The 21,537-nt window shown below is 37.1% G+C and overlaps 1 protein-coding gene across 1 annotated transcript in view; it reads left to right on the forward strand.

The window, feature by feature from the left end:
* The window catches only part of LOC103147504 (neuronal acetylcholine receptor subunit alpha-7-like), a 29,105-nt gene extending 9,597 nt beyond the window's left edge, over positions 1 to 19,508 (forward strand). Inside the window, exons 2-9 of the mRNA XM_007565885.2 lie at positions 1,542 to 1,681; positions 2,939 to 2,983; positions 3,203 to 3,312; positions 11,846 to 12,093; positions 14,153 to 14,347; positions 14,845 to 14,931; positions 16,033 to 16,142; positions 16,237 to 19,508. Of these exons, the coding sequence (XP_007565947.1) occupies positions 1,542 to 1,681; positions 2,939 to 2,983; positions 3,203 to 3,312; positions 11,846 to 12,093; positions 14,153 to 14,347; positions 14,845 to 14,931; positions 16,033 to 16,142; positions 16,237 to 16,839 (1,538 nt within the window). The 3' untranslated portion in view covers positions 16,840 to 19,508. The remainder of the gene's footprint in view (positions 1 to 1,541; positions 1,682 to 2,938; positions 2,984 to 3,202; positions 3,313 to 11,845; positions 12,094 to 14,152; positions 14,348 to 14,844; positions 14,932 to 16,032; positions 16,143 to 16,236) is intronic.
* Positions 19,509 to 21,537: the final 2,029 nt, after the last annotated feature.

Consider the following 21,537-nt stretch of genomic DNA (forward strand, 5'->3'; position numbering starts at 1 on the left):
TATAATATATCTGAAGATTTAAACATCTATGAGTTTTCTAATCTCAGATTTTGTCCTTTGCTTTCTGCAGTGTTTAGCAGTGTTTTTGTGGAAATTGTTGTCCATTTTTTCAGAAGCATTGCATCCTATTGGTACTATTTTGTATTTTTCACAATAATGTGATTTAACAATTTAATCCTGTGCTATATCACCAACCTACCAGGGGCAAGTAGCCTCTAAGGCTAAATTTAGGATATTTATTAATAATAAACTCATATTGATTCATGTTTATTTTTTTTAAATACATAGATGAATATAGTGTGTCTGAAATAAATCCATAAATCTTGCATACATGAGCTTGATTGGCAGCGCTAAGGCCAACCTCTTGCCTCTGATTGGCTGTTTCTAACAGTGTCTCTCTGCAGATGACAGTAGGACCACAGGGCAGCTCGATATTATTTTTTCACAGATTATCTGTCTCATGCTATAGTGTCTTGACATTGTGAAAGTTTGAACAAACATATTGTTCTTCAAAGTTACACACTGCAGATTTAAACATGCTACCACCCATTTGAGAAACAGGTTCTGTACTCTTGTAGATGGCACCAGGTGTGCTGTTCTATTGCCAGGACATTGACGATAAAATACAAATGAACTCGCTCTGTCTTAGCAAATGCTTCATAATGTGCTGCTTTATTAGACCATATTTTTACACATAAGCAATATCAAATGGATACTGGAAAACAATAAAAACAAATTAAAAACTTTTCCAAGTGCTGTCGGGGAGCCTTGAATTAAGTAAGAGCGCAGACATATACTGCATTGTGTAACAGAAAACAGTTTGTTTGTGTGAGTCTGTCATGGTGCTAAATACAGTATGGAAAGTTATGCAAAAGAGGATCTGTTGGGGTGATGAGAGGCAAGCCAACAAACACATCTTCCTGATCGCCACAGATTGTAAGATTATATTAACTCTTAGTCCTGCCACTCTGTGTGCACATGTAGGTGCAACAGTCAGCAGATATTAGTGCAAATGTCAGCATGTGTTTATTTATTCATTATTCAACAAAACTTCTGCCTCAACACATACAGACCTCATCCCTGTAAACCAAGCTTGGATGTTCAGGAATAGAACATCAAAACCCATCCTGGCACAGTCTCTATAGATTAAGTGATGAGGTGGAGTAAGTGGCAGCTTGTTTGAAAATTCACCAAGTAATTTATAATCCGTCTGGAGGGACATGACAGCAAAGGATAAAAGGTTAAAGGACCATTAAAGCACTTTTCTGGATTAGAATTAAGCAGCAGAGCTTTTTAAGGGAAACAGAGGCAGAATTCAAGCCAAAACACTGAAGAGTTTAGAAAAACAATCATAGTCTTAATGATTGTTGATCTGGGTATGGGTTACTGGTTTAGGAATTAGCTAATTAAGTGATGTCCATAACAGAAGAGTCAGTAGTCATAACGCCGTTTGTTGCCCTATTGAAATAGATTAGTTTGTTTTGAAAATGCAATGGATGCAAAAATTCCAACCACACTTCTTTTTTCTTTTATTTCCACAGGCTCCTTGCAGGGGGAACACCAGAGGAAGCTATACAAGGAGCTGCTGGCGAACTACAATCGATTAGAGAGACCTGTTGTTAATGATTCAGCTCCTATCCTGGTGGAGCTCGGCCTCACGCTGCTGCAGATTATAGACGTGGTGAGGAAAACTGATTGCGTGTGTATGTGAAACGATGTTTGGCCAGTTTAGAGTACAGATCAGCTTTGTAATGTGACTCTAAAGTGAAAATTTTTAGGAACTGAATATATTTTTAACTGTCAGATGAATATGCCTTGTGAAAATATTCACCCCATTGGCATTTTTTGTGTTTTCACAACCTGGAACTAAAAGAGATTATTTTAGGGTTTGCATAATTTTGCCGACAGAACATGTCAACAACTTTGAATATTTAATTTTCTTTTTAGTCTGAAACAAACAAGTAGACCAAGATAACAGAAAGCTTCACTCTGCATTCCTATCCACTGCCCTAAATTCAGCACTTTGTAGAGCCACGTTATGTTTTCCTGCAATTGCAGCTGCAAGTTGGTTGGATAAATCTCTGTGAGTTCCCCTTATGTCGCCACTGAGATTTTTGCCCATTCCTAGAGGTAAACCTGCTCCAACTCCTTCAAGTTACTTGGTTTTCACTAATGAACTGCAATCTTTGTTTGACTAGGTCATTCCAATATGTTTCCCCTTGAACCACTCGAGTGTTGCTTCAGCAGAACATTTTGGATCATTGTTCCGCTGGAAGGTGAAACTCCGACTCAAATCACTGATGGACCGAAACAGGTTTTGCTCAAGAATTTATCGCCATCGCTCAACTCGGATCAGTTTTCCTGCTGCTGAAAAACATCCCCATAGCATGATGTTGCCACTAGGAATGTGGATATATGAAAAGTAAAGATATGAGAGATATATCTGCTATGTGTAAATTATGAACTTAGTTCTTAGCCTGAACTAAACTATCCATTTAGGCAACGACTAGTAAAGACACAACAATCTGGAAAACATTGCATTCCTAGGACTGATGTTGTATGCTGCAAAAATGCTGAAAAAAGTGAAAATGTAAAACTTTTATGTGCCAAAGGGACAGATACATATTTTTAACTCTATTCATAAATGACATAAGCATCGTGCTTTTCATGTGTGAAACTTTAGTTATCCTTGGAATATTGCCTTTCTATTATTTAGCTACTGTGGAGACAACTGCTGCAGTTCATTGTTACTGCTTTGATCCTTTGGGATCAGCAATGCTCATTGCGATGTCCAGAAACAGAGCCGCCATGTTAACAATTCGTCTTTGAGAGAACTGAAGAAACTATGTGCTGACTTACTGATGGCATTTTTTGCTGTACATATCATCTATTTTCTTTTCTTTTCTTTTTTTCTTTTTGCTTTTATTCCCATCTACAGGATGAGAAAAACCAAGTGCTCATGACCAATGCGTGGCTGCAGCTGGTGAGTCAAAGTTTCTTAGGGACACATTATCAACATCTGAATGTGCTTCAATTACATTTTTGAAGAGCTTTGTGCGATCATGCCGCTAATATGAAGAGTGTCACGTCATGAAGATTGTGTTCGTGAAATCTAACTGTGTTCATTCAAATATGTTTTCATTCTTTAAAAACGTTTAACAATATTGTTTCCTCTCTGCCTCTGGTGTTCTGTTTTTCTCAGTACTGGACAGACGTCTACTTAAGCTGGAATCCAGAGAATTACCCTGGTGTCCAGAACCTGCGGTTCCCGTCTGACCAGATCTGGACTCCTGACATCCTTCTTTACAACAGGTCAGGACCACCTTTTCTTGACCCGTGTTTCCTTAAGATTTATCTTTTTAGTGTACAAAAGTATGATTTGAGTTATTTACTATTGTGTTTGCTTGGTAATGAATTAGAAAAGGCCAGTGAAGTGTGATGTCAGGAGCACTTGCTCCACTTTTCACCACCCTCTGGTTGGCAAAACAGCTCAGCTGCAATCTTGAAGTACAATGCAAAACTCATTGAAAATGTGAGATGTGTGAAACCTAGATGTCCATTGTTATAGAGTGAGAGCCTTCATATCAAAATGCTCTGTTAGCTTTTTACTATGATTTATTTACATTTACATGTCCTATTTCATTTTAGTATCTGAAACGAGTTGCTAAGTCCTGCACCATGTCATGATAACCTTGTGACCTCTTCCTATCCACACTCACTGGCGTTTATTTGGTGTTTATTCATTAAATCTGTGTTGTTCAGTTGTTAAGTAGGATAGGGATTATTTGATGAGGTCACTTGTAAGTTGTCCACCTTTTAATGCTGTGTCTTGTCTTAAGGGCTAATTAATTGTCGCAGAAATTGCTTGCTCATTAGTAAAATTCAGAGGATTGGACAAAGTGATGATCTAAGCAGTTACTTGGGATTCAATAAGAATCCAGAAACACTGAATTGTTAACTTTTCACAATATCTTTGAAAAGTATCACTTTGTGGATGCAATGTTTGTGTGAACTTCTTCTTTGGTGGGATATCAGTATTCTTTGCTTGTTTCTGTATTTGGAAAGCAAACATTAACATTATGTGAATAGTTTAGATCTGAGGCGATAAATAATCGTATCAAATCCACTGAGAAATGCATTTAAGAACTTGTAGAAAATTTACATTTATGTTAATTACATGCAAATGGGACAGTGCTTTAGTGCTGTAGACAATTAGTCTAATTTAGCTTGAAAAGGGAAAGACAATAGGAACTAAATAGAGAAAACAAGCAATAATTTAAATTAATTGAATTAAATAAATTAAATTAAACAATTTTAAGATCAACTTACCTGGTTGGACGATACAGATTATGATTATTCTGTATGCATGATTTATTTTTTTTATTCCTTTTGAATAAACTAGTAGTGAATATTACTGTTGCTAGTTATCAAAACCAGAATAATGAAAACTATCTATTTACTGCAATAGAATCATCAAGGAGTTATAAAGGAAGAAAGGAAGGAAAGAAGGAAGGAAGGAAGGAGTTAACATACTTATTGTTATTAATGATGTTGAGTTTTCCCTTCACTTTGAGATTCTGATCATGTTGGTGCTTTTCGTCAGGTGAGGTCATTTTCCTCCAAAAGAGCTAATGGTATTTCCCACATAGCGTATGCCTGGGAGGAAATGAAGCGTTTGGCATTAGGTGAGTGGAAATCGTATGATTAAAGATGATTCCACTTGAAGAAGCCATTTGAAGCTGAAAGAGAGTTCACTGCAGGTGGTCCTCATTGATGTTGCTGAGTGAATGAAAGAAGCCTTAGATTAGTCTCTCCATGTCTGCATCTCCCCCAAACAAACACACTTCTTCATGCACATCACATGAAAAAACACAAAGGTTGGGGAGTATTAACCCACATTTAAAAGCAAAGCTTTTAGACCTATGAGGATTACCTACCATAATCTCTCTGTTTACACCCCTCTCTTGTCCCCATCCCTGCCTTTCACCATGAGCCTTCACTTTCCCACTCTGCCCATCCTCCTTCGCCATCTCTCTTTTCATCACAATCTATTTTTGACTATCCTTCTCTCTTTCATGAATCACCCTCTCGCTATAATTCACTCTATCCAATCCACGTTTTGCGCCATATTTTATTCTTTCTGACCTTTATAAATCATGTCATCTAACTGAACCTATCAAAGTGTCAGCATTTTACTGTTGCTCTCCTCTTGTGGTCGACCTTTCTTGTTTCACAGATGGCTTCTGTTGTGTTGTTACTCTGCTAACTTCTTGGATGTGAAAAGAACAAATCAAACTTCAGGAAATGTTGACCTTCTCAGTAAATGGGAGCAGATCTTTTTTTTTTTTTAATGTTGCTCATAATCATTATAGCAAGTTTAATTAAGTTACATTTTTATATAAGTATGTAAAGATGTCTCAAGTATAACATTGTGGGTGCTTTTTGCTCATGACAATCTAGATATGACAGGTGATAATCATAATATTGACCAGGGACAACTGGTTGCCGTGTGTTTATGTAATGCCTGTAAGCAGCTTACTGTCATCGTGACTCACCTTTAAAACTGTTGATTAATTTACCCCCTTAACTGTCACCTCCAAAATGCTTATGTGTTAGTCAGTCCAGATAAATAGTTATTTTAGTTCATTCAGTCTTGGATTTGCCAAACGTTTTTAGTTTCGCATTTGGAAAATATGAACTCATCCCACAGGCACAGTTTCAGTTTGGCTCTGAAGGTTCTGGTACTGGTTTTGGCCAAATCTCTTGGCCCAAATGGCTGCTTGGAACTGAAACTACAGGCAGACATTTAGTTTACAGTCAAGCTAGCGAGGTCGCAGCTTCCCATTAGTAGAAAATGAAAGTTTTTTGTTTTCAGCATTTATATGGGCTATTGATGAAGGCTCACTATAAACTCTTCTCACACTTAAAATCTGATTGTACACATAAACAGAAATGTGGAAGTAGCTTTTTGCATGCAACAAATTAATTACCTGCTCCTTGTATACAAATGAATTATAACGCAATTACGGGAGATAATAACACACCACACATCATTACACAGTGAATGCAACTAATAAGGAGTGTGACTGTGTTGAACAACAGACAGATGTATTTGTAGTTATGCTGCTCAGATGAGAACTCACAATCAGTTTACTCATTGATCCGCTTTTAATTTGAAATTAATGATGTTCATAGAGCTCAGTTTGGAGATCAATTCAGGAAGTGCATTTAAAGTGATTACAATGTGTGATGATGTTTTGAACTAGTGAGAGCATACACACACACACACCTACACACACACACACACACGCACACACACACACACACACACACACACACTATGCTCTCACTAATATTAGCAAAACTAAAATTACGCATTTTGCCCATACGTAGCAAAACTATTTACTATACACAAAACTGTTAAAGGCGAAGAAAGGTTAAAAATGCCTTCCCAAGTGGGGATTTTACCATCTTATTGATGTGTTCCAGTATTTAAGATTGCATAGATGTAGAACTTTAAGGATGCTCTGTAAAAATGTGTTTATACATTCTTAACTAATTGGTGTTGAAAACTGATCTATTAGCCATGTGGTCAAGTTTGTTTGTGTAATAGCTTCCAGTGGAAATGGGCCTACGCCTGAAAACGGGTCCTTTATTTACCAGTTAGGTTATTGACATGAAAAAGACCACAGAACCATAACTGTCAGTAGATAGCGGTACTAAATTGAAAACAACTCAAAATTATCCAAATAGTTTGGATGTACAGTCTGTTTTCTTTCTTCCTTTTCTTCTTACAGAAACCTTAGTCATACTCTAGATGTTATTTGCCTGAATTTTTGATGTAAGTGGTATTGCTAGCTAGTGCCATGGCATCACAATATTGATGTTTACATAAATGCAAACTTGTGACTGGAAAGTTCTGAAGTCTTGTGAATAATCTTTAAGCTTTTTAACATTCAGGGGTGCCCAAGTCCAGCTCTCAAGAGCTACTGTCTTACAACATACATTTAGATGCTTCTCTGCTCCAACAACCCTGAATCAAATATCTAAATTTTCTCAAGGAGCAGAATGAATGCTGATAACGAGCAGTTCATTTGATTCAGGTTTGTTGGAGAAAGGATGGATCTAAAAATTGAAGAATGGCAGGACTGGACTTTTGCACTCATGCTTTACATTGTACTGTATTTACAAAGAGTAAGCATTTTAATTTAATTAGGCAAACCCCAGACAAAGGAATTTTACTTTAGCTTATTCAGTACAACTTCAGAATCAATCCCAATAAAGGCCTTTTGTTTTAGTTAAAAGCAGAATGAGATGGAAATAATGTTTTTGATTCATTTCTGCCTATTTTGTCGTGACTTGACAACTGAGTTGTTATGAGTAACACAATAATGTTTAATGCAAGGAAGATTTTAACGCATTTATGGAGTCGTGCATTTACCATTCACACTGTGTCCTTGTACCGCCTGGAGAAATCATATGGATAATCACCACGAGTCTATACATACTGCCTGGGGGAAATATGTTGCTAATCACCATGTTTGCATCTTTTCTGCTTTATGATTAGCAAACAGAATGTTCCAGTTCAGTAATTACTGCGTGTCTGATGCCAGAATGACTCAGTTTGATAAGTAGAATAGAAGATATTTTGTTTTTCTTTCCCGACTGAGTGATGCAAATGTGATATTATAATACAGATTTGAGCAGCCTATATTTTGAGATCCGGTTATGAATTAAGAAAAAGGTAACTCTGGGTTTTATTTTCAGATCTTTCAACTAGATTTAATAGATCTAACAGTGAACTTTACATTGGCTCCTGATGTCCGGGAGTCCATGCTTGGACTTTTATTTGTAAAGGCCTGTGTGTATCAGGAGTAAATGCTTGCATACAAAGTACATGTTATGCTTCTAAAACAGTCATGCAAGCTGCTCCTGTCCTTTTTCAATGTCAGTGGTCAATGGTTTCACTTGACTGGAGATCGATGAGGCACATGAAGGACGTCGAGCTCCGGTAGAGCATATAGATTATTTCTGTTCAGGTGACAGACAGGTTTGGCATAAGGCTCGCAAATTTTTAAGGTAGCTGTTTCAATTTGTTTTCTTTTATCAAAAACGCTTGTTGTTGGTCAGGAATGTGCTTTTTATAGCACCAAAAAGAAGAACTGAGTTTATGCCTGACTATATAATCAGGCTGTTGTCGCCACAGTTGTTGCTCTGTCGCCTCGACGTAAGAAGGTCCTGGGTTTGAATCTTGCCCTCAGCTTTTTCTGCATGACGTTTGCATGGATGGATGGATGTATCTAAAAGCTTTGCAGTACACGCAAGAAGTTGTGATACATACACAAATTGCTGCTCATGTTTTAGTCATAGCATGAGCACTCCTAATGGGGATTTCCGTGAGAAAAGAGTGGGTCATTTACTTTTACAGATCTTTACCCTGACTAATCATTATTTTCCCTTCCTGCTCTTTCTCTGTGATTCAAAGATAAAACTAAGCCGTTCAGCTCTACGGATTTGTATCTACAGGATTAAAAATATCCTACTTTAAGTTGGAAACATTTTCCTCATTGTTTATGCAGTTTGTTCTTGCAGCTAGTGAACTTTGCCACCTTAAGGCTGTCAGACAGAATGCCTCACATCATGTTTCCCAGAGGGCCGTTTAGTTCTTGGGTTATGACGTAACATGTATGGATGGATGGTTCTGACAAAACCGCAACCTTGAATTGGAGGCACTGACCTCAAGGTGCTCTCAACTATGAAAAGCCGAAAGCTCCCAGGAAGAAATAAACCCTCTTTTTTTGTCTCTTTTTTTCCATTTTTAATAAAAAAAATATTAAAAACATTTTCAAAACATAAAAGATAAATAACATTAATGAGAAAAGAGCTGTCACAGATTTTTTTTTTTCCAAACAGATACATCATTAAATAGGAAAGTAAATTTGTGTTTGTATTACTTTAATAGAAATTATGTACAATAAATTAGCTTGGTAATCTGCCCCACGTCTAAAGTTTTTAAACTCTGTAAACAAATATTTTAGTAATCGAGTATTCTATTGATTATTCTTACGATTAATAGAGTGATTGGATTAAAAAATGATCAAATAAAATATTGATAAATCTAACATAACAGCAGTATCACTATCGGATATCAACATCGGACCAATTTTTCATATTTGAGCATCCCTAACAGTTACTTTTCTGTAGTTTATAAAATTAACCTTTAACAATGTAACATGTTAGCTTTGAGATGCATTTTTTGATTAAGCAAATTATTAGCCTGCCAATATATGCATCCCCTGTGAGTTTCATATCAATAGGAGAAATAGACAGGGCATGCAGATATCTGCAGGCTCATAAATTGCTTTGCCAAAAATGCATCCTCTGCTAACATGGAGAATAACCTTTATAGCTACTGGTATAAGTCTCATACCAATAGGACAATATTTGGGGGAAATAGACAAGGCATGCAGATATTGGCAGGCTAATAATTTGTTTTGCCAAAAAATGTCACCCTCCTGCTAACCTGAAGAAATAAAGAGTTAACAGGGATTTCACCTTTCCTACATAATCACACTTGTTCTATGAGCTACTGGTATAAGTTTCATTCCAATAGGACAATAGACAGGGGATGCAGATACTGGCAGGCTCAGAAATTAAAAATGCTTAACAGATTTGACAGTTAAGGGTGATATAAAATTTTGTACATAATGGGCCTCTGTTTTGTCAAGCGTTAATCTATTACGGTGTTAAAAGAAACGCAGCGTTTTAGGGCTTACATGGTTAAGAAATATGCAAGAAGAAACGACTTTTAAAGATATTCGTAACATTATCATTCTTGTAAGTCGCTCAAAAAATTATAAAAACCTGAACATTATTATCAATTAATAAAATCCCCATTGGCCGAACTTGAAAATTGGATGTTATACTACTAACACTTAGCTTTCATCAACAACTCAGGCGGAAGTGAGAGCGCTGCGCAATGCAAATAATACCCAGTCGGAGCATGGTGCGCTAAATAATAAAACATAAATTAATGAAGTTTTAAGGCAGATAGATTTTCCTCGAGGAATTTTAATAATCTAGATACTTGAATCATTTGAGGAATCATTACAGCCCTAATATGCACACATATACATACATATACAAACCCACATATATATGATAAAATAAGCTTAGAAAGCTCATTTAAAAAGCTATTATTACTACTGTTGTTATTATAATTATTCTTAACTGGTCAGTAATGCAAAGCCGTCTTTATACTGAATTAAGACTCTTTATGGTCGTCTCTGTAAAACCATCTGAGCCACATTGGATCACAGAAATGTTGGAAAGTGTGTTTTCAATTTAAAAGGCTGTTATGATTTTACCTTTCTGACTTTCCAGACATCCTACCATGTGTGTGTGTGTGCGTGTGTGTGTGGATAGCAGCAAGTGCTGAGTGAGTGAGAGAGGAGTTTGGTGACTCATGTCCCACAGTGCAGGATACCATCACTACCACCATTGTCACTGTGGATCAGCGTCTGGTTCCCTCTTGCTCCACACTGAGGTTTTCACAGTGCTCTTTCTCCAGTGAGTGCGTCTGTGGGGGGTTTTGGGCTCCCCACTCTCTCAGGGATATCACTTGTCCATTTGCATTTCTAACACCTGTTATGTGTACATTGCAAAAAAAGAAAAAGCACGTTATGCCGAAACCCAAGGGTCTTGAACGGAAATAAAAAATCTCTAAAATTAAAATATTGTGTAAAAGTTCAACGTTTCTCGCCAGTCATCTGAGAAACCGAAATTGCCATTTTATATTGTTTCGGCATGAGAATCACGGTAACTGCAGTCTCTTTATGAACACAAGATGTCACTGCAGATAAAAAAGATGCTTCTAATCAATGGGAATGGCAAGAGAAGCAGAGTTAGGCAAACAGTATCAGATTTGAATGTCTTCATACAGCCATTGGCAAATATGCAGCAGTTTTTAATGATAGTATCCAAATCAATATTGTTACTAATTTTGAATAACCTTGTTTACCTTTTACTGCCTTAATATAGACATTTGGCCTTTTTATTTTGCCCATTCAAAGCATTCTTTATTCATATCGTTATTTTTAAAAGTTGCTTGATAGGGAATTAACAGTGAGTTGGAATATTTATTTTCAGCATAGTAGTACACCCAAATATATGAAAAATAGTAATATAGAACAAAATACTCCAGCACTGCTTTTTTTCCCCCCTTTGTGACATTATTGTCTTAAAGTAGAAATGTGACGTAATTTTTACATATTTACAAGTTTTTTCTAGTCTGTGGATTGTGGAGTTCAGAGTTTTTCTTTGGTTTTTCAGGGTTCAAACTCTCACCAGCAACAGCAGAATAACTCATTAAGGCTAAATTAGATTTTAACCAGAGTCCCAGACCAGAGGGAATGTGAAGGCTTTTCTCCAATGTGACTGCATAACCCAGACTGTTTAATTGCTAATTTAATATCAATACAATTTAGTCGCTGTCCTGGTAAATAATTTATTTTGGCTCATGTTTTAAAATTATGCAAATGAGACCAGATCAGTTTTAACCCTTTACTGTTTCAGCAGCTCTTTGGGGAAATGTTCTGCATCTGGTTTTGCTGATTTGGTTACGGTGGATTTCATTGAATAAATAATTATATTTTTGTTTAATCTGAACAAAAATTACTTTGGAGTTTTCAAATATCTGTCCTAAAGCACACACACACAAAAAACATCTATTATTTATAACGGGATGACTGGCACATCTTGTTTTTGCAGGGTTAAATATGTTGAACTTCACCTTGAACATCAGCTAACAGGAAATTTACAATGGTCCCTTCTGTCCTTTTCTCAGTGCGGATGAACGCTTTGATGCCACATTTCACACCAATGTCCTGGTGAATGCTTCTGGTCACTGTCAGTACATTCCCCCGGGCATCTTGAAGAGTACTTGTTACATCGATGTGCGTTGGTTCCCCTTTGACGTGCAGAAGTGTGACTTAAAGTTCGGCTCATGGACTCACAACGGCTGGCTGCTGGACCTGCAGATGCTCGATGTGGACACATCCACTTACATACCCAATGGAGAGTGGGACCTCGTGGGTAAGTGGGCATCGATGTTTGCTACATCACTGGAGCTGAGCAGTGGGGAGAGATAATTTTAAAGATTGTCTAAACTCTGACACGGGCCAAAGCCAAATCAACACAGATCAAAATGCAACGTGAAAGACTTCAAAAAGAATAAATGCAGATCAGTCCCTCTGCACAGTCACAATCTGTAAATTAGAATATGCATTCCAGCGAGGATCGTTTTCAGCTTAAAAGTATGTCTTGAAAATAACAACCTTTATGCTGATATTAAGCATATTTATGTTCAGGCTTATATTTCTGTATTAAAATGTTTTTTTTTGTTATTCGTCTGATATAAATAGCCTAACCATAAATGTTATCATAACTAACAGATATGATAATATCTGTGTGTAATTACACAATGTGTTTTCCTACTGCCTACTGAAATAAAAGTAGCATATAAAATTAGATTTATTGCGTCTGATTGAATAATTCTGTCACTTAAAATAAAAAAATGGGTCTTTAAAAATTTGGAACTGAAACACATTTGGTACATCCTTTGTTTAAATCATGAAATTATGAAGTGCTCCATTATAGCCTCACTGCTCAGGAAGAACAGCAGACTCCTACCATCACATACTTAAGAAGAGGAAAAACAGCATCACGTTCTCACTATGTGATCCAAATGAAGGAGAAATGGTTGGAGATTTGGACACTTTCCAAAGTGTCCTTGCTTGGAAAAGTGTGGGCAGTGGAAAGCTGTTTTATTCAAAATCAAAATAACACATATCTAGTATTCATCACAAAAAAAGTGTTAGTGCTGGGTTTTTTGTTTGACAAACAATGAATACGACAGGATTTACAAAACCCTCCATGCTGTTTTTTTTTTCCACCCTGGACAATTCAGAAGATGATTCTTGTGTCAAGACCCCCTGTTGTAACAATTAGCAGGAAATGGGTGTCAGACGCAGCCAGATGGTATGCAATGGGATTTTGTGACACTCAGGCAGGCATGTAGCAACACCATATGTGAGCTCTGCACTGCCCATCTCAAGAGTTTGGGCTGAAGGTGAGAGAGCTCTTCCATCAAAAATGAAATGGTTCAGCCACTTCTTCTTTCTCTCTCTATAACTTTTTAATACAAAGTTGAAATAAGGACAAGGTGAAGTTTACATCACTGACAGACTCAGAGTTCTTCACTTGAAAGTTTTCAGGGTCAAGGAAGTAAGATTCGGCTCAGTGATCTGAGGGAGGAGTTTCTCATATTGACCATAAATTATACAGACCCGCTTCTTCTTTTTCTTTTCACAAGTGCACTCAATGATATTGAGATACTGGAAAAGCTCATTTTGAGTCTTTCCCACTAAGGCATGGTGTTGCTGATGCATCTAATTAACACATAGTTTGAGTTGCTTTCTGTGATGAGACTAAACATTAAATGTTTAGTTTCAGACTGTTTGTGCACCGATTAGGACAGCAGTGATTCAGAAGATTCCTTTCACCAGCCAATATCTCAGTGTGTCCTTAAAAATGATCCAATTAGGGTCAGAATTTGAGCTGTAGGTCATTATGAAGGGTTATTATTTATTTATAGGAATATAACATTCTCTCTGGGTAGACATCCGTTATTACATCAATAATAACCTTAAGGTGTAGATAAATAGAAAGGATTAACTCCTGGTGGAAAATGCTGGATAGCAGCATTTAAACCTTCAGACTATTGGTTCAATCCTCAACAACAGACCTACTAAAATACATGTTCTCTGCCTGCTTTTTAATTTAATCCAAACTCTCCTGTTTTCTCACATGTACCAAAGTCATGTATGTTGAGGTTAATGGTTAGCTGCACTTTCATATATGTCTGTTACACATTTTTTTTTCACCAATTTAAACTGGTACATTACATTAAACACAATGGTTCTGCAAAAGTGACAAGTTATGCATTTCAGTTTAGATCTCCGTTTCTAAGTTTCTGCTGGTCTTTCTAGCACATTTAGATTCAATTTTTATTTATTTCAAAATCTTTAACCTAAATGACTTCATCACAGCTGTAAAAGACACCGTTATCTCTGTGGATGTGCTTCTCCCACAGGTGTGCCAGCCAAGCGTAATGAGCTGTATTACGAGTGCTGTAAGGAGCCCTATCCTGATGTGACCTTCACAGTCACCATGCGCCGCAGGACTCTTTATTACGGACTAAACCTGCTCATTCCCTGTGTGCTGATCTCTGGCTTGGCTTTACTGGTCTTCCTGTTGCCAGCAGATTCTGGAGAAAAGATTTCTCTGGGTGAGAGGAGATTACTGGAAGCACAAATGAACCATATTTTAGATGCGGTGGACATATCAGATAATGTTTATGTTGGAGCATTTGGCAGACATTTTTATCCAAAGCAACTTACAAATGAAGAACTACCACTTTGCTTGTCCAGTGTAAACATTGTGAACATATGTTCAACAGAAAGTCATAAATGAATAGTACAACTACTACTACTAATAATAATTATAATAGCTACCACTATTATTATAAGGAGTGGTGGTCATTTCACAGTAAAATCCTTTCTCTGGAAGTCATCAGCATAAACATAATGTTAGTGTTTCAGGGGGTTTTTAAGCAACCTTGGGCACATCAAGCAGCCACAAACTGACAAATGACTGTTGTCATGAAAATCGATTGCATTAATATGTAATTACAGGAAGACTTTCACACACCAGCGACCCCGATCACATATTCAGCTGCTGTGATCTTGTTCTCTTCCCTTGTGTCTCTCTGTCTTTGTCACACAGGCATCACTGTGCTGCTTTCGCTCACTGTCTTCATGCTTCTGGTAGCAGAGATTATGCCCGCCACATCTGACTCTGTACCGCTTATCGGTGGGTTTCATTTTATGTATTTGCTTGTGCATACAACGTTTTTACATCTGTGTAAATACAGAATGGAAAGAATCAAGCAGAATTTAAGGAAAAGAGACGTTTTTTGACTTTGGTATTTTTCTTTGGTATATTTCTTCTGTCCAAAGCTTTTAAACTATTCACCTCTTCATTATACTTTGTTTCAACGCAGCAATAATTTTAATGTAAGCATGAGCTCTTTTCACAAATTTCAGTCTGGTACTTGACATTTTGTTGTGCAGTTCTTATTATTATTATTATTATTATTATTATTACCTCTTATTCTTAGAGGTAAGAATAGGAATTTGTAGTCATGAAACAAATATGTGAAGCAGACAAACAGTTTTTGAAAGTCATAGGTGTGACTGACTCAGGATGTTCTTGAGGACCTATCCTTTAGCTGATCATATGTTAAATGTCAAATTTACTGTCAATATATCTTGGGAGTCTCCTTTTGGGTCAAAAGAAAAAAAAAAGCGCCTCATGCATCCAATATTTGTTGCTGTCGCCGATGGAAACAGCATGACCTTTCCATAACATTTATTTAGTTTTCTAAATAAACTAAATAATTTACTAAAAGTAAAGGTTGGCCTGAAACCTAAATTTAAGCCTATATTAAATAATTATCATGGACAGGTCTGCTTCTAATTCAGGACTGCTGCCCAAGTACATAATGCCCTTGGGTTCTGGCATAAAACTCTGCACTTCAGTTCTATCTCAAAAAATGCACAACTAGCGACAGTAAAATGCTTAAGTCTAGGCTGACAAATGCATTCAGGCAATGCTGTGGCTAGAGTTATGTCCGTCTTTCATCTATAATGTAAAATTTCACCTTAATTTTTGTTTAAGGTGCACCGTAACGTCAGCACCAAATTCAGTAATTAATTCAGTGGAGTAAATCTATTTAGCCGTGTGGTGTCAAGATCAGCAAAATCCTCTTTTAAAATATAACAATTAACTCATGTGTTGAAGAATAAAGTATCTGAAGTCTCCAGAGTGGTACATCACAAGGACCAGAATTGGAAAATACTTTTCTATACAGTTTGCAGTAAAACTTAGTAGCACTGTTTTTCTACCCAACAGCTCAGTACTTTGCCAGCACAATGATGATTGTGGGAATGTCTGTGGTGGTGACTGTCATAGTCCTGCAGTTTCATCATCACGACCCTCATGGGGGCAAGATGCCCAAGTGGGTGAGTGAGTGGAGCAAACCATATCTGCTAAATCATGCACTAGGATATCAATGACATTAAAAAAAAAATGCTGATACAGTCTGTCTCTTCTCAGGTTCGTGTGGTTCTGTTGAACTGGTGTGCCTGGTTCCTCCGTATGAAACAACCTGGTGATGAGCGCAAGAGGCCACAGTACAAGTATCGCCACACCTCCCAGCATCACTCCAGCACCAGCTCCATTGAGATGGGCACAATGCCAAGCCTCACAGTGCCTCTGTCGCAGGCGTCATGCCCACCCTGCACAACAGGCACTTCCAATGGTTCCATGAGTCTCTACTTTGGGAGTTACCATCCCATGGAGAGTCCACACTGCCCACCTTCCAGTGACTCCGGAGTCACGTTGGGCGGACGCACTCATGGCTCTCTGGGTGACGAGGCTGAGCCGCCGGGGGGAGTTTGTGGTGTTGGAAGTCTTGGGATGGGAGTTGGCATCCCCCCACCGGAGATCTTGCGCATCTTGGAGGAGGTGTCGTACATTGCACAGAGGTTTCGGGACCAGGATGAAGCTGAGGCAATCTGCAGCGAGTGGAAGTTTGCAGCTGCCGTAGTGGACCGACTGTGTCTGGTGGCCTTCTCTCTCTTCTCCATCATTTGCACTTTCACCATCCTCATGTCAGCTCCTAACTTCATTGAGGCCGTTTCCAAGGACTTCACATAACCGGCTGCTAAAAGACAGAGAAGGAAGGAGGTGTGAATAATCAGACTTTAAAGGGAGATTTGGAAAGAAAATCAGAGACAGTGAGAAGTGTATTCCCCAACCCACCTACTTGGCAGCCGTTTGTTTTGAGATGGGCTTGTAGTGTTTCATTAGAAGAATAATATTTTCTCAGCAACTTTGTAAATAAATCATGTCATAATAAGCAACTGTTAAATAATGTAAACACTTAAACTTATGAGAAATACAATCCTGTAATTAAAAACTTAGTATGTATGTAAGATTAAGACATAAAATTCAGCTGTTTGCAAATTATGTAAATCTTAAATGCAGTGTTGATACACAGAAATATTATTTTTAGGCATTTTTTGCTTTCTCGATTTTAATATCATCAACAGCTTACAGAAAGATGGCAGTGGCTTCAAATATATTGAAGCTATTGATTCAGTATATTGATATATTGCCCTGCTGATCAGATGAATTGACTTTCCTACTCCCTCTTTAAAACTTAGGCAAGCAATCATGTGTCCATATCAGAGGATTCAGCGTAGAATGATGGGCAGATTTTTACCATTCTATCACAGGATAGAAAAGAAGACCAAAGACTTTGACTGGAAACCAAGGAAACTACCAAAATCAGATCACTGTGAATGTTGTATTGTTTTAATGTGGGTTATCAAATACTGTAGACATCAGACTTAGCTCCCTCAACAGGCTATGCCAAAACATAGCTATTATATCATAAGACCACTTTGACAATGTTTATTAGTAATAAAAATGTTAGGTCATAACACAGGATGCACAAACATTTGTGTTAAATCTAGTAAAGTTATACAATTGTTTCCCAATGTATTGCATCATAACAAGTGAGCACATTAGTGTGACTGTGGCTCAGTGGTAGAGCAGTCATCTTTTAATCGAAAGGTTGCATGTTTGAATTCAGATTCCTCTTGTCATAATGCTGATGTGCTCCAGGGCAAAGTACTTAACCCTAAGTTGCCTCCTGATCCATGTATTGGTGTATAACTGTGTGAGTATGAATCAGTGAATGTGTCTGTACTCTATATGTATTTGTGTGCTTGACTTTAAAGGCACAATATAAAATCAGTCAATTCACCAAGTTTTTAATTTAACCACTGAAACTAACTGTGATTATGCATTTTCATAAATAAGTAGTGAAATCTAATAATTTCACTTTAGAATGATAATTGTGTTCAAAACAAAAATCATCATAGCTGTACAGAAAAAAAAAAGCATCTATAAGTACAATTAAATTATTGAAAGGATCCATAACGACGATCTTAATCCAATTTGGTTGATAAATTTGGTTTAAAAAGATATCCAATGGGAAATGGTCTTAAAACACACATGGTATTAAACAACATACTGGTATCTATGGGACTCTATTGGCTTTTAAATTCAAAATTCTAAGTATCAAACTTTCTTGTTTGATTTTATTCTGCAAATCAGAATAACTGAGAGTCTCACAACAGATGAAGAAGAGCAAAATGCATCCAGGGCCTTCACATTTATTGGCACCCATGGTGAATTATTATGTGTAAAAAGCCTTAGATAAATTAATCTATTATGATACGATGAGTTCTAAGTAATGTTCCCAGTTAATTTTAACCCTAGCTTAGCTTAACAATCCCTACATTTTTATGTTTGTGTAGGTCACATAGAAAGAGCTTTTTCTGACCCCAAACAATCTGTTAGCACATACAGCAGATATGACGGTTGCAGTGTGGTTGACAACATAAATGTATCTTTTTGCTGCAGCACTGAGCTGTGGATTTTTTTTTCTTTTACTTCCCTCATCATCCTACTCATTGTGCATGGAGGCAAGATAAATATGCCTCGTTATCCAGCGTCGTGGCCAGTGGCTAAAAGAAATGACCGTCTGTCATGTCGTATCGAGAGAGGCAGAAAGTCATGGACTAATAATTAGAAGTTCCTAGAAGTTCAAATTAACAGAAAAAGCAACTTGTGAATATAAAAACGTGTCAATTACATTTAATTTCAAAGGGTGTAGGACTGTTGGACAATCATGGATGTAGAGAATTGTAGGCAATTTCTTAAACAAATTAGAGCTTGTATTTTTCTACATTTTTCAACGTGAGATTAGGCTACGGGAATTAAAAAAATATATTTTTTTATGTGTTTTTTACACATTTTTAACGGGGTGCCAATAAATGTGGCTCTCGGGGTTTCAGAGTAATTTATATATAACTACTGTTTTGCTTAGCAGAGCAGTGTGCAATTATCCCTTTCAATGCTTCTCTGAGTGTGATTTATCTGTAACTTTATGATATGGGGACACACATGACTTAGCCAAGCCTTCTAAAAGGTCTCTGGACATGAAGAGCAATCTAACTTTTGAACATTAAATACAACAGACAGTATAGCTTAGGGCTTAACAGTAGACAGAAAACGCACCACTCTCTTATTGCACCATATTGTACATATATAAAAAAAAACTTTCTGGAGTTTAAATGATTTATCTGTTTTGTAAATTCAGCTGAGAAAATAAAAAATGAGTGAAGTTTGTGAATGTGTTTGCATCCATCTCCACCCTGTAGTTCCAGTTGTGGTTGTGATCCTTGTTCTGTTCATCTCTGTCATTCTAACCATGCATTCGTCACTGTGGTAATAAAGGGTATTTATTCTGTCTATAACAGGCTCAGGGTGAATGTGTCCTACATATATACTATGATAAATACTAATACATAAAAAGAGACGATAGATGGATTGCTCCCATTCTGCAAGTATTAAAATGCATGTCATCATTGCATTTAAAGTAGTATTACTGGTAAGAACTTTGCTAGTAACATGAGACGATTTTAGCCAAGATTCAGAGACGTGCTGATTGCGACAGAGTGTAACTCCGAAAGAAACTGGATTGTTTCCTCACTGACAAGAGAATTTAGAAGAGAAGAAGAAATTTGACAACCACTCTGCTGTCAGAGAAGCGCAATAGTGGCTCAGGAAAGGGAGAAGTAAAGTAGGACAAAACAATTCAACAAAAACCAAAGAACATTAATGTAGGCCATCATTTTCTCCTGTTTTGTTCTGGTAAATATGGTTTGATTTGTTTTTTTACATAACCAAGAAAAACATCTTTGCAACAGTGGATGAGCCTCTATCAGCAAGACGCAGACTTCAGGCAATACAATGTCTGTAATTCTTTTTTACAAGCCAAAAACATTTTCTGGAGCACCAGCCATGTTCTTGTGAACATAGCCCATTCCCTCACTGTAATCGTCACCAAACTAATTCAAATACAACTGAAATCTAGACATCGATTGCAAAGGTTAGAGATACAACTTTTGGTATAGCTTGAAATTGTTTTACAAAAAATAAATAAATTGTTAATAAATATCTTTTTGTTTAGTAACAGCTTCTCTTTTTGGTCACACAATAGAGAAATAGTCCAAATTGCTCTAGTTAAGTTATGGAACTTGCTCTTTTCCCACATAAAGAAGGTCTGTCTCCACATCTGAAATATGAAATATGAAAAACAACGTCCCCCTGTATTAGTACTACCCCAGCCGCATATATACTCTACAAGTAAAACAAATTAGAAGAATCCCTCTCTTGCATAAACAAGTATCAAAAACAATTAACCTTTGGTACTGTTTATTCAGAGAAATACATTAAAGACATGTTTCTGCACACTTACAATTACAAAGGGTTGATTTGCATTTCTGTTATGCAAAATACCAAGAAGTAATGCAAGAGTTGACACAGAAACCTCTCAAGTCCATTAAAATCCAATTACGGAAGCGTTGGCCACATTATGCGGAACAACTTGCTGAACCTCATTGCTGCAGAGTGGATAGAACAACTGCACCATATTGACGAGAGGATAGATGGGCCATCGCTACATTTTGGGTTACAGGTTACAAGCTCCTTTCCTCAGTAAGAGTATTGAAGATGGGTTGTGGGTCTTCTGGCATGAGAATGATGTGAAACATTTCCAGAGCAACTTAGGAGTGGGTCCATAAGAAGTATTACAGACTTCTTCATTCTTTGTTAGTGGGGAAACATGAAAAACCAGAGTTGTATCAAACACTTTTTTTCCCCACCGTACATCATTAAAAATACTTGTTGTTGTTAGTTGAATAAATCACTGACAAAAACAAACAAGTAGAGTATCACCAGACATATTGTAGTATTCATTTAAAAATTCCCAGCAGGAAACAAGGACTCATGCCACTATAGGTGCGGCTGCTTAAAAATCTCCAACCAAGAGGCCGTTAATGAAAACGTCTCACCTGATGATGAAACCATGGCTGTGTTTGTTTTTTCAGTTCTATCTCATTAGGAAATGGAGACAGAAGGTGCTGAGTTTAAATCTAAGTGTCAGAGTGCCTTATGTTTAAAGGTTAATGAAAAGTACTTTTACACTGCCAACATAGCCATGTTCACACACAAACCATGCAGAGGAGAGTTTTGAGTGACACCAGATTTTATTTGGCAAACTGCTGAGCTCAGCACACAGATGAAATATTTCTTCTAGTGGATCAAAACGTTATAAACCAAAACAAACATTACCTTTTTTCAAGCAATTCTGATTGAAATATTATTTGTGGAGGTTCATGATTGATTTAGGTGAACTCTGCTTGCTTACATGCAAACCATGTAGGTAGATGCCTGAAGTTGCAGGAGGAAACAAGGAAAAGCCAAGAAAATATCAAAATC

The sequence above is a fragment of the Poecilia formosa genome, unplaced genomic scaffold, assembly GCF_000485575.1.
Source record: "Poecilia formosa unplaced genomic scaffold, Poecilia_formosa-5.1.2 Scaffold183, whole genome shotgun sequence".
NCBI classification, from domain to species: domain Eukaryota; kingdom Metazoa; phylum Chordata; class Actinopteri; order Cyprinodontiformes; family Poeciliidae; genus Poecilia; species Poecilia formosa.